At 32.1% G+C, this 14,529-nt stretch overlaps 1 protein-coding gene across 4 annotated transcripts; it reads left to right on the forward strand.

Annotated features, from left to right (window-relative positions):
• The first annotated feature begins 2,985 nt into the window (after positions 1–2,985).
• On the forward strand, positions 2,986–11,243 carry LOC148598151 (uncharacterized). 4 transcript variants are annotated; one of them, XM_088561161.1, is made up of 2 exons: positions 2,986–3,052; positions 8,317–11,243. In XM_088561161.1, the coding sequence occupies exons 1-2, from the start codon at positions 2,999–3,001 to the stop codon at positions 9,109–9,111; spliced, it is 849 nt and encodes a 282-aa protein (XP_088417287.1). In that variant the 5' UTR covers positions 2,986–2,998; the 3' UTR covers positions 9,112–11,243. The 4 variants fall into 4 exon arrangements, with proteins under 4 accessions (XP_088417287.1, XP_088417291.1, XP_088417289.1 ...); XM_088561165.1 differs by having other exon boundaries at positions 3,024–3,047; XM_088561163.1 differs by lacking the exon at positions 2,986–3,052 and adding an exon at positions 4,603–4,698.
• Positions 11,244–14,529: the final 3,286 nt, after the last annotated feature.

Consider the following 14,529-nt stretch of genomic DNA (forward strand, 5'->3'; position numbering starts at 1 on the left):
TACCTATCACACTTTAGTAAACTTTTTTTCCACTTTTTAATCAAAACAATTTTTTTCACCTTTGATTTTAGGAAAATAATAAAAAAAAATTAATTTTCGTTTTAAAAGAAATTAACTAGGTTATTTCCGTACTCAGTCAGTGTGTATTAAATAAAGTTAAAAATAATAACACCTCAGTGTTATGTCTTACCTTATTTTTTTAGAAATATTTAGTAACAATTAGTAGCGGAAGATATCGTAAGTAAAACCTGGTCAGAGATCCATATCAAGTATAATAAGTTATTTTTTTCTCTTCTGTTTAATATGGATCTGTTGTGTTTTTTTAATGTTAGATGAAAGGGTTACCGAAATCACAATATTTTACAGGTGAAAAGATTTTCTTGGCTATATCATAGTGAATATAAAAACATCAGACAAATATCTGTCCATAAATTAAACATCGAAGCTTCAATCGTTGGACAGTCGTGAATTGTCACGGTCACGTACTTATCCCTGCAATTAATGTTTGCATTTGTACATTTATGTATACGCATTAAAATACTTTCGGCAAAACCCGTGTTTGTTTTCCGTTCAGTAAAATAACATTTTAACAAGTAGTGGCACAATCAATTTACATACGTATATAAAATTCAGTGATCATCGATGGTCTGTTCCGTTGAAAACTGAATCAACCGAGAATCGACAAATATACAAATCGGGTGTTACCGCTACCTCCTGGGAACTACTTGGTAGTACTGCATGAGTAGCCATATCTTCATTACACGCAAGAAGGTGATAGTTACTAATATATATTGGCATTCATCAGTCACACTGATGGCCAAAAAGTGAAGTCACGAAGCTCGTAAGTGACACTCTTCAATTTTGGATCAAAATAACAGTTTTTTTTTTTTATTTCAATCTAATGTTTTAATGTACGAAAAGGAACTGTTTCAAATTCTTGAAAAGTTTTATAACAAAAAGAATTGACAGATATGTCGAAGTAAAAGACGCTTCGTCAAATCTCCAAATCTCTCTCTTTCGGAGAATTTGAGAAGAGGATCTTCCTTTTCTGATTTTCCAGCATTAACACCTATGCAAAAGGTATCTCCGCTCGAATGCAGTAAAATTAGCCATATACTAAATTCAGGTTAAAAAACTATGTTCATTTAAATGTAACGTGGATATTTATACCTCAAAACCTAAAATGATTCGCGGCCAGATCATGTTAATATAAGCTGACAAATCACAAAACACTGTCGTTCCCCTCCATTTCCACCATACGGTACGCGAATGCCCTTGTTTTTTTCAAGATTTTCAATAGGCCGATATCACAACTGTGGAAAGACATGAATTGAATAGAGGATGCAGCTGTCTGAAATAAAAGACAACTTCATATAACACAAAATATAGACGCTAAATTGTGCATGAAAATATTCAAAAAGACGACAAAAAAATGTCCGTGAGTGAGGTCAGGTTTTGTGGGAGAGTAAGCATGTCCTGATTACCACCGGAAGTGAGATAATCCAGTAATAATCTACCAACTATTATTAAGCTCTCCGAACTTTCGAAGCTATTCACACAATTTGGTTCTATACTAGTTATGATTTGTTGAATATCATCACTCGTAGAATAGCATATTGCACTCGCAATCTCCTATCTGCCACATATACAATTTTTCATTAAAGTGTTACGGGCAGTGCAGTCTGCTTTTTGTGATCTTTTGAAGAATGTCTGTTATTCTCATTGTATTCTTCCATATTAAATAAATGTTCTTGTAGCCTTATCTTTGCTTAGATACTTTATTGAATGAAAGAGTAATCACGGGAACCAAGGTTATAGCGGTAATCAACAGAATGTAATCCAGGGACAAAGACCAGACATGGAAAACAGACATACACAACAAAGAACATAAAGTAACTAAAATCATACATACAAAGTAACAAAAGTAAATGAGCAACTCGGACTCCACTAAAAACTGGGAGCATGGACCAGGTGCACAGGTAGGGTAAGTGTCCTCTGCTTTTCTAGAAACAGACGCCGAGTTGCTCATAAAAAGTCAAGTCCGGGGTAGACAAATGAAGGAAGGAAAACTATGACCCGTTGAATAAATCAGTTTTCATGGTGCTGATGAATACACCATAACGATCCACGAGTTCATGATAACGACCATACAACTTCTGTAATGATGACTTCAATCTTGTAGCAAAATGATTTCAATCTTGTAGAAACGATAATATTAAGTATAGCACGGCAAACGTTTTTATGTGTCTAAATTTGATTTCATCTGTATTTTGCATAATTGTCCAAACATTGTCTGATTAACCAATCACGAATACAACCGTTTTGTGGCAGTGCACTCTCGGTACATCGTAGAGATATGTTTTCGAAGTTTTATTTTATTTGTTGTTATTTAATTTCATGTTGCCATACCGTGTTGTACTATTTATACAATGTTGTTACACAGTTCTCGAGACATCTCTTCCCAATGGTCTTATATTTCTTTATTTCAAGGATATAATCAAAATTATTGGTCATCATTCATAATATTTGCGACTTCCGCGTGGCTGATTTTGAGTTACATTTAAATTATGATTATTCTAATGTGTTGAGATAGAAAACGGATTATTTTTTTTATATTTTTTTTTATCTTTAGACCAAACTAAAAATAGCCCACGTCCTTTTAAATTGAATTCCCAATACATCAAAATATTATTCAAACGAATGTCAGAATACAATAAGATCTAAAGATTACATCTGTGCATGTACACTAAGATTTAGATGTTATCACTGATCATTGGGAGATAAAGATTATTTACGATGTATTGTATCTGATCCGAAAACATGATATTGAACAGGGTTAAATTGTAACACTGATTTCTGCAAGACAATAATAATACCTATGGCTATGTTGAATGAAAAATCAACGCGCAGTAGGAAGCAATGGATTCAAATTTCATTAATATACATCGTATAAAGAAAGAAAATAATTCAAAATCCATAGAACCCTCATGATTTTAATATGGTCTCAATTTCATATTTCAAAATGAAGATGACGATTCTCCATATTGGTGAGGTAGAGTTTTTTATTGTTTAGATTTCATTCGAAAAAGACAAATTGAAAAACAAATCGAAATCGTTATATATATATATATAATAGTTATTGTCTTATGCTTCAACTGTTCTTAGAGAGAACCTGTGCGTTAAATTTCCTGGTCTTTTTCGTTTTGTTCGTCATATTTGCTGTACATTAACTTTAGTTAGCACTTTTGAATTGCCTTTAAATTGGATAATTGTTCCTTGCGTCTTCAGCAACTACTTTCAGTCACATTTAATCGTTTTTTTTTCAGCGTTTTTATTTTTATTATAAGTTAATACTGTCTGTAAATTTTGGAAACATCGTTTGTAATAGTTTGTCTTTACATTGTTAATTCTTACAGTTAACTTCGATTTGAGAATATATTTACATTATCAAAGTTTTTCTATAGTCTTTTGTCTAACCTAAACGTGAATTTTTATTAGAAACCAGGCTGTTCTTTCTAAAAAAGCAGAGACACTTTCTTCTACTGGTGCATCAACTGGTCCATATCCCAGTTGTAAGCGTGGATTATTTTCTTTTGTTTTTATGTGTATATCATTTTAGTAATTTCATGTTCTGTGTGTGCATACGTCCTTTGTCCGGATCTTGTTCGTTTTGGTTTATCAAGATCTAATCCTGTTTTCTTTTTCATTTCCCGATAAATCTAAACCGATCCGTGTTTGAATGTCAGAACTTTTACGGTTAAGACAGGTGTTCGGTTTGACAAGGGGTAAAATATTTTTAAATTTATAAAAAGGGACTTTAAATATATTTGGTTTACACTTGTAGTTTTCGGATTATTTTGGATTTGGCTTAGAAAGGTTTCACTGTACATGCATGGACAATGAAACATATGATCGCAACCGAAACCACACATACATGATGCTTTTAATGACACAGTTATTTCCACTTGATAAAATGTACAGTCAATCAAATGTATAAAACTAAAACTATTTAATAATTAAAGGTTTCTTAGCTGCCAAATGACAACTATATATGAAAGGGCAATCAATTGAATTAAGATTCGAGTAGAAATCGAAATAATAGTTTCCAAGGAAAAAGACCATTACGGAAAACAGACATACATACAAAAAAAACAAAAACAAAAAACAAAAACAAAAACAAAAAAAACATGAACCAACTATGATACTACATATACAAAGAAGCAAAACTCAATGAGCCACCCGAACCCCACTAAAACTGAGATAGCATGATCCAGATGTACCGAAGGGTAAAATGTCTAGCTCAATATTACTGATCTTAGGACCAAGACAAGATCGGTTCATCTTCTAAAATGTGCATCAGCAAACTGTTTAAGTTATTGGATATGTTCAAGATATTTTTAAAACGCAGAAGTGATGATAAGTGCCCTTTAGTTTTGCATTATCATGGTAAGTGTTGTCTAAACAAATACATACTCTAATGTATCAATTGGCCTATACAAATTAGTATATATTTTTTGCTGATGCAAAAATCAAACAATTAAATGTGCCAAAAACAGGACTTTAAAAAGGCATTGATTAATGCCTTTTTTGTTTACCCTAATAAATGCTTTGAACTGTAAGTAATAAGCAACTTATTTAAAAAGGTTCACCAGGTGTTAGATTGATTCATTATATTAAGAAGGCAGCACATACAGACTGGTAAGCTAATGTATTATTTCATAACTGTAATTGTTTAATATAACATTGTATGGTCGTTATCATGAATTCATGCATCGTTATGGAGCATCATCTGCCCATTGAAAACAGATTTGTTCATCGTCATATCTTATGACAAATTATGAGCCACTTGGTGGGTTTTTCTAGAAAAAAAGATGAAAAAGCTTGCAGGGGCAGATCCAGCATTTAAGTTTAGGGGGCGTTAACTGAATCAAATGCCATGCAAAGCAAGGCAAAACAATATTATGGGGTGAAACTTATGGTGAAATTTTTTTTCTTACAAATATAGGGGGACGTACGTCCGACACGCCAGTCCTTGGCTTGCTATAGGTGCTCATTGTCGATGCTCTCAGTTTTTAGTAGAGACTAGGTTGCTCGTTTACCTGTTATTTTGGTTACTTCATGTTCGTTGATGTGTGTCTATTCATTGTCCCCATTCTCAATAGAAAATTCCCCGTTCGATATAAAAAAAAACCCTATCCCCCATTAAATCCACGTTCACGTTTATGAAAAAAATACATAATAAAACTTAATTTTATATTTATGAATTCAACAACATTTTAACTAATATTTTCTTTAGATTTAGCATATTTTGTTACATAAATAAATAACTTAAAATATAAATTCACGATCCTCCCAATTCAAACTCTCCATGCCCATACACCATCTCCCCATTGCCTAGTCCCATTTACCACCTCCACATTCCCATTCCCATTCACCATCTCCCTATTCGCAGTCGTATTCCCCATCTTCCCATCCCAAGTCCGATTCCCCATCTTCGCATTCCCCGTCACATACCCCAACTTCCCATTTACTGTCCCATCTCTATCTTTCGATTCCCAATCCCTTAGCACAGAATGGGAGTTTTCTCCAAAGAAGTACTGCAACAGTTTTTACCAAAGTTAACTTGACATATTGTATAATATTAAGATAAATGACATCGACGTAGGACATTCTCCTTGGTTAGTCTTTTATCTAAATTAATGTGTTGTGGGTCAAATCCTGCATAAAACAATACAACATTAGTTTAAATGCCCAAAATATTTTAACAGTTATATATCTATTTCCTTTTATTTCAAAACAATGCATAGGTGCATTGTACGATTACACGACTATTATGAACTCAATGTCACCTTTCTCATGTTGTCTTTTGCTGAAGTGCATTCTTTTAGGTCAGGCTTTGTGTTATGGCCTTACGACCCACGCATATAGAATGCCACCACCTGGGGCACACAACTCAGTTGCTCTTCGGACAGCTGGGGTTCTGAGCACTATTTAGTCGCTCTTTACGCCAAATATAGCGCTGCTGATGGCCTATTCTTTTGACAACCGGATCTGCATGCACGGGGTGCTACACTTTTTCTAAAATAAAAGCATGATGTGGAAAGAACACGTTTTAAGTAAGGTAAAATCAGTTCATTTTGGTTTAATAATATAATATATACTGTAAAGTTTTTCTAAATATGCAAAGAAGAAAACGTGGGTTAGTGCGGTACAATCTCTCATTTTTTTTCTTTCACGTAACCTAAATTATGACAAAAATTATCAGAAATTCTAGGTAAATGGACAAGTGTATATATGCTGTTCAAAACACTACACATTAATTTACTAATAATTAATGTTTTTAATGATAATATTATTTAAAATTAATTTGAATAGTCGATGTTCTGTGCTGCCTAAGTACTGCTCATGCACCTTCAACTCATTTTCATTTACAGTGGAACCTAATACTATTTTTAACTATTATTTGAAGATATTTTAAAATACATTATACCGGCTATACGTAATATAACAATTCATTAACACCCATTTCATCCTGATGTTTAGATAGATTTATATTTTAAAGACAAAGTCAATTGTAAGGTAATAATTGCAATAGATAAAATAAGAAACAATTAAATCATATTTAATTAGTTGGATAGAATACACATTTCAAATGTGCGGCTGTTACGCTTTGTAGTTCCCGTGTAAACAATGAGTTAAAAACATCTTTCGTATTTATGTGACACTTCGGTTATGAAATAAGGATATTGTTCTCTCACTATGAATTCATCGAAGGTATGAGTATAAGATAATGATAATGTTAAAAGTAGACCTTTTGTTTTATGATGACATTGAAGTCATTTGTGCTTTATCATATTATCGATCTGAAGTCCGAGTTGCTTTGTTTTCCATGTCTGGTCTTTGTCCCTGGATTACAGTCTTTTGATTACCGCTATAACCTTTGTTCCCTTGATTATTTTTCCTGAAACTCTCATATCTCATCTAATTCATTAAAAGATTGAAGATTGAAAACTAACAATACATGGTTTACGAAGGGATATGAGAAGAAATTACATTTCTGCATAATGCAAAATCAAGGTCAAAGTTCAAACTTAATCTTTTAACTGTACCTGAACCGGGTAAACGTCCATTTAGATACACAGGCAAATGTTTTTCATGTAAAATTCATGTTAATTGAGCTTCACATGAAATGCACTTGAATTTCACACAAAATTAACGTGATTTTCACATGAAATTCACTTAACGCCAATGGCATGTGAACAATTCACGTGAATTTCACGTGAACTCAGTCACAATATTTATTTGCCCAATTTGGGTGAAAATCGTGTGAAATCCCTGTGAAAATCATGTGAAATAATTTGCCAGTGTACGGTATGAGCTATTAGAAATGGGTACAACAGAGAATGAGGCATGATGTCATTTGGCTTGAGTAAAAGTGGCAATGGTACACTCGGCAAGACAAATGGCGGATAGATATTTGTTCGACAAACAATAAAAATTAAAAAGATTTAAATTTCAATTGCCAAAGCAAATTTTGTATCCAATATCCAATAATTATTATATACAGCCTTTTTATAAAAATCAGACAGGATGTGGTTTATGCATGCTAAAACGCACTGAATTCACTTTTATTTCTAATTTAGAAACAGCTACATACCACATAACCAGTCATGGTTTTTCATTCGGTTGTTGCTGTGGTATTCTCCCGGAGAAGGAACCATAGGGCTCCGCCACAGGAGGCTAAATTGCCCGACCCTACCCACCTCTCCCTATTTCCAGTGGCAATCAACATTTGTCGATCCCATTATCCCTGTGTCCAATCCCATTTTTCATTTCATCATCATTATATGTTCATTTGATCATCCACTTCATGTTCATCGCCTGAATATAACTGAAATGTTGCTGCTCGGGCGGTAAACCCCAACAATCAATCAATCAATCATTCGGTTGTTGCACTTTCGAGATAAAAATAAAAAAGTTTGTGTTAAGATGAGGTTGATTTTAGTAGTAGAGATTTACACATGGTTTTCTTACATTTTAGACCAGAATGTATAAAGTACTATCGTTACGTAATAAGATTTAGCATATGTAGATTGAAAAAAAGCATCGTCTAAATTTTAAATGGACTGGTATCAATTTATAAATCAATTTTCTTAACCTGTATAATACGAGTATACAACATATGCTGTGATGTTGAACATGCACGGGGCAATAGGGATTGGGAAATAGGGAAGATGGGAAGTTTAACCAATAAAAAAGCCTTAGAAATTCGTTGATACAACAATGTACATTTGTTTTTGCTTTTTTTCTATTCAGATAAACATTGTTATGGACAACCGTTATGCAATTAAGAAAAATCAAATGGGAAAAAGACGACTGTCGACTGAACTTGAAAACATAAATTCCAGACTAGAAGATAGTTTGTGTTTAATTGAACACGACGTAAATGAAATAAAACGAGATCAAGAACAACAATCTGAAACGGAACCTGAAATTGACTTGTTATATTTAAAAAAGAAATCCGATTTAAATGATATGCTAGAATCAAGAAGACGTGCAAGTAGTTTTGGAACTGTTGAAAGTCCAAAAAAGCCGAACTTACACAAAGTGAATAAATTCAAGTCCAAAATTGCGGAAAGTGCTGGTCAAATACAACCAAGAAACCGACGAATGTCACTTCCGGCAAATTTATTACATTCACACGATCCTTTTCCTAGCCTGAAATCCAACAGCTCTAGATCATCACTAAACAAAGGAAGTGACTCAAGCTTGAAAGGAAGTCGAGGTGATTTAAGACGATCTCACGGTAGCATTACTAGAATACCAAGTGATAGCTCCCCCGAAATGGAAAAGTATGAGTCTCAGTTGAGAAGATTAAAGTACCAACTTCATTTGAGAAGGCCAAAGTCGATTAAACAACTCGAGCGTATACCTCTCACATCAACTGAAGAACGCCACATAAGAAAATATTTACAAGAAGAAGAATTTAGAGAGCAGAAAGCAAAAAGAAACGCTGAAATTCTCGAAAGCATTCAGAACTGCAATTACATCCGGAAACAACATGACCAGGAACTAACTGTTGACGAAATGTTAGACCAGACTCCAGATTGACTTAAGGAAAATATACACAGAAAACATTTTTGAAATAGAGTAAAACCTCTCTAAAGCAAACCCTTTCCCAATTTAAAATTTGCACATTTAAGTCAGGTGGAATTATGTTTACCAAGGCATGCAAACATATTTAAATTGACAAAATTGGACTTTAAAAGTGTCTGGTTTACGTAGGTTTTCGGATTATTCAGGGTTCAATTAGGCAGGATTCACAGCACTCATGTATCTTGAGAATTGCACGACCCTGGATTGGTATTTGATATTTCTATTATCTCTTACATTTTTTTGTAAAATGCATTTATAAACACTAGTTGGTCATGCTCCATCTCAAATCATTTTCATCAGTAATGGAAAAAAATGATGCGTATTTTTACTATTGCGATTTAGAGTCAGCTACATCATGTCTTGCAATACCACAAAGTTTTACAAGTTGAATTTTTATATGGACAAATATTTTCCGAAACTAATAATGATAAAATGCAAAAACGGTGTTTTGAATTATTCTAAAAGAATTTTTGACATAAAAAATTGCCTGGTACAATTGTAAACATTGTATAAAGCCTTCTTTTAGGGGAGATAATTGGCGGGAAAATGTTCTATAGAAATGTATTTGTTTTAGTTTTTAATTTTTTTAAGTTTCAATTTTGTTATATTGCAGGAAAACAATTTCGCTGACCCAATTTTTTTTTAATAGGGAAGAATATCAGTTCAGTGTTCTTTATATAAATTTAGGAGAAATTACCATTTTTTTTATAGATTGCGAAGTAGTTCATTTTCCACAAGAATCAATATAATTGCTTTTATCAATTATTTCGAAATAAAAATTCAGTGACCTATGTTTTAACATTAAAGTTCAAAAGAATGTTCATTCAATGTCGTCTTCCAAAAATACTAAAGAAGTTCACCTACAAGAAATATCAGGTATGATCTACTTTAACTGTAAGTTTTCATAAGAATCAGGAAAATGGGAAAAAAAAAAAACAGAAACATGCATGTCAAAACCCCACCCATCTAACAATATTATTTCACTCGAGGATGCTTTCTTTAAAATATCATTATTTGATCTCTGCATTATTTGATTTGCTCAGAATTTAATCACTCGAATGTGAGAAAAAAAAACAGGTTTTTTTGTCAGAGTTATCAGCCCATGAGATGTTCTATTTTAGTGAATTTCAATGAAATTATATCTCAATTTACCAAATTGGTACGGAAAATCTTTTCATGTTTCTTTAATTCTGATAGTGCAAATGGTCAAATAAAACCTTCAAAATGGTGTTGTTTTTGTCCAACTGCCTCTAACCGTAAAAAAGTGAAACTTAAATCGAATTGGAGTGTAAAATTTGTTGGGTTTAGACTGTTTTTCGTTTAACAAAGGTTCTAAATGCATCTCAGCTTTTATAAAGGGACTTCAAAAAGTGTCTGATTAAGAAAAGTTTTCGGTTTATTCAGGGTTCGATCGCAACAGGTTTCACTGTAATGGACAACAAATTAACGAGTGTGAAACATAACACATTGAACGCTACTATAAGCATTAGGCTGTTGTTGAAACATGGTATAAAATAACAAACACTTTGATCGTGAAGTATGAGTATTTGTACCATCAGATTAAGGAACTAAGATCTAAATTGCCATATTTTCATATATTTTTGAATTATCAGCTGATCCCTTTTTAGATACTCGGTGGGTGTTTCTAGAAAAGCAGAGGACGCTTAAATGGGTCAGGGAAGTGAATTCGTGTACCCTTTAAATTGGAACTGAAATCAAATTAAAATGTACATTTCATTAACAAAGACAAAATCAACAAGAAATGTTAACAGCATCTAAATCCGATAGCTTAATTATTTTTTTTTCATATTTTGCAGCAGCTGATATATTGACATCAAACATTAATTCATTGCAAATCTCGTGACCGGACGACAGAATTCATTCCGCATTTTCATCGTATTCAATTCAAAACATTTTGTCAAAAACTGAAAACAGATGCCTTTTTACCATATGTACAGACATTAAGTGTAAGAGAAACTCTAATATGAAAAAAATATATGCTTATTGACAAATTAAACTTTGTATCGTTTCTCTTGTTGATTATTGTATTCATTTATGCTTGTTCTCACTATAAATATATCCCGTTCTATTGTATTATCAATTTCATGCCTGGTTTAATAATAAAGACAGTATCGATTTTTGTCGTAAGAAAAGGTGTTCATAAGTTTTTCTTACTGTTTTACCACCCGTCATAAATATGATAAAAATCCTAGATTTTATTTCTTGTGAAGATGAGTTAACATTGAAATTAAAATTTGTGTAGATGATCGGGAATTTTATCATTTCAAGATTCTGCATGGAATAAAATAATTGTTTAAGATGGGTTCATTTACAATAATAAAAATATACCTATCTGGAGCATTCACATCTTCAATTTTAAATTAATCATTTTATTCCCAAATAAACATCCGCATTCCCAATAAAACATCACCATTTCCCAATAAACGTCCCCTTTTCCAATAAAACATCACCATTTCCCAATAAACATCCCCTTTTCCAATAAAACATCCCCATTTCCAATAAAACATCCCATAAAACATCCCCATTTCCAAATAAACATCCCCTTTTCCAATAAAACATCCCCATTTCCAAATAAACATCCTCTTTTCCAATAAAACATCACCATTTCCCAATAAACATCATCATTCTCAATTAAACTTCCCTCTTTCTCAATTGACAATTCCATTCCGAATGGATTTTAAAGTTCGATTTCATTGTATTTCATGTATATAACAAAAAAATGAATTGTTAAATTCTATAACATTAAAGCTACAGCCATTAATAAAGCTAAATGTAAATTTGAAATTTATTAATATTTTGTATCGCCGTCCGCATTCTACCCACTCAAAAATCCTTATTTCAACGTGAGATAAGTAATAATAGCACTATTTTCGAACTGATTAACCCTACGCAATAATAACAAAGGAAGAAAATTCGGTATAGCAAAATGTCAATATCAAGGAAAAGCCTGGAAGATAGGAAACAAAAACAATAAGCATGACATGATCCTGAATTTTTTTACGGAAATAGTTGAATAATCTTAAATTTCCACCCCATTCTAAATTAAAGAAAAACCTAATAGGAATTTTACTCTATGTCAAATCACTTTTTAGTTTTTGTGCATGTGTTGCGTCTCACGATATCTTTTCCTTTTTCTATCTAATTCACTTATGAATAATAAAGAAGAAGATGTTTTCAACGTTAAAAGTGACACTGTATCGGTGCTTCTCGTAATTTTATTTTATTTTCATGTCATATTTTCTATACGAAATTCAAATAAAAAATATGATAGCTAAAAACCTCAGATTTGTTTTGTTAAGTCTAAAAATACACAGTCATGAACATGTTGAGATATTTGTTTTGATTTTCATTGAAAAAAACGCACATCTTATCGGCTGATAAAAAAGATGACGATTGAATCTAATTACGTTTAACAATCTTCTCGAACTTTGAGTCTATGATCTATATTGCAATAAAGCGTGAATTTTAGGCAGTTATGTTTTCTCGAAGTAACTTGAAAAAATATCATGTCGGCAAAACAGAAGGATAACTTAGAAACACCAAAATCTAAGTACGTACCCGATAAGTGAAAAAGTAAACAGGGACGTTCTATATTCAAAATAGAGGCAACAGAATAAGTTACGCATAGGACAACAGACAAAAAAAAAAAAAAAAAAACACAAAAAAAACAAACAGACAAACAAACAAAAAAAAAAAACAAAAAAACAAAAAAAAAAAAAAAAACGCAATACTAATTTGATCTACAATAACACAAAAGGGAACCTATATGTCAGGAATATCCTTCTCCGTCAGCGGCACCCGTCGCATTACACGTCAGTAAAGTCCTAGTAAGCGTCAAGTTCGACGGGTAGTCAAGCCCTTAAGACGTTTAATCTCACATACGACGTAGTGAAACTTAATACCGGTCGATCAATGGTGTTGGTTGCATTTGTACAAAAAAAATCTTTTGCTGTATTTGATTCTTAAAGTTCGCACAAAAAGTCGTAAGTGTAACGTTGATCGTAAGTAATGACGTCATAAACAAAAATAACAGTGTGACGTCATGATTTAAGATCAATTTCACACTTACGACTTTTTGTGAATCCGACGCCTGGTGTTTTCAGATATGAAGATAAAATATTGTGTTTTTTGCAATGTATTTTGATTTAATTGATTTTTTACGAATATTAACAAACAAGTAAACAAACAATATTAACAATATTAACAAACAAACAATATTAACAAACAAGTAAACAAACAATATTAACAATATTAACAAACAAGTAAACAAACAATATTTACAAACAAGTAAACAAACAGGTAAACAAACAAGTAAATAAACAATTTGAACAAACAAGTAAACAAAAGCAATGTAAAGTTTGAAGACAAGGTGTAGTCTTATCAGGCATATTGAGTGCATTTAAAAAATCCTCGATGTAGATATAGGTAAGTAAATTATAAGTTGTTACAGAAATTGAATTTAATGTCATTTCATATTCATTACTGTAATGTAAAGATCTTTAAAGAGAAGTAAACTCAACACAGCTTTGTTTCTGTGTTTTCAAACTATTTAGTTTAAAAGGTCGCTAGTTTTTCGTTTAAGTAAAACATGCGTATCGTGGGACAGGAGACTTATATATTTGAGTTCATTTACAAAGGATGATGGCACATCGAGTGTCAGATAAAGAAAGAATCAGGTAGTGTGCGAAACATGTTCAGAAATAACCTACCACTTTGATAGTGCAAGTTGATTTTTTGGACCATTAAACTCAATGTATATACAACAAATCAATATGTTTCAGATCACCGTGGTAAATTAACACAAAACAATGTCATAAAATGCCACTGTATGATAATTTTTTAAAGATTTTTTTTTCAAACATCCTAATAAAATAATAATCAAAGTAACTTAGAAAAATCCTATGTAATCAGATAGTCAAACCAGACACACACAAACAATTAATAAATGACGTTATTTCCAATTTTACAGTAGTTATTATCTCGTTATGAACAAACCTGTGGGCATAGGAAGATGGTTGCCCTATGTGCCCCTGGTCCATGTTCCCAGTCCTGGAAACTTATTTCCCTTTACTACTATATAAATTTTATGTTGGTTATTTCATATTAATTGATGTGTGTCTATTTTTCTTTTCTTGTTATTATCCATGGATTATAATATTTTAAAAATATAATACCTGTTTATTGTTTGGTACCTTGACATCCTTTTCTAAAGATATGTGAAGGCCACCAGCTTTTCATAAATAGTCATTTCAATTTCAGAAACTTTATCAACTACGAAATGTAGATTTGATTGTTCCTGATAATGGCTTCGACTGATCATTTGCTAATAGCAGCGATTGATTTTGGAAATAC

This window comes from Perna viridis, chromosome 14 (genome assembly GCF_037379345.1).
Source record: "Perna viridis isolate PV_CMFRI_1.1 ecotype Kerala chromosome 14, ASM3737934v1, whole genome shotgun sequence".
NCBI lineage: Eukaryota > Metazoa > Mollusca > Bivalvia > Mytilida > Mytilidae > Perna > Perna viridis.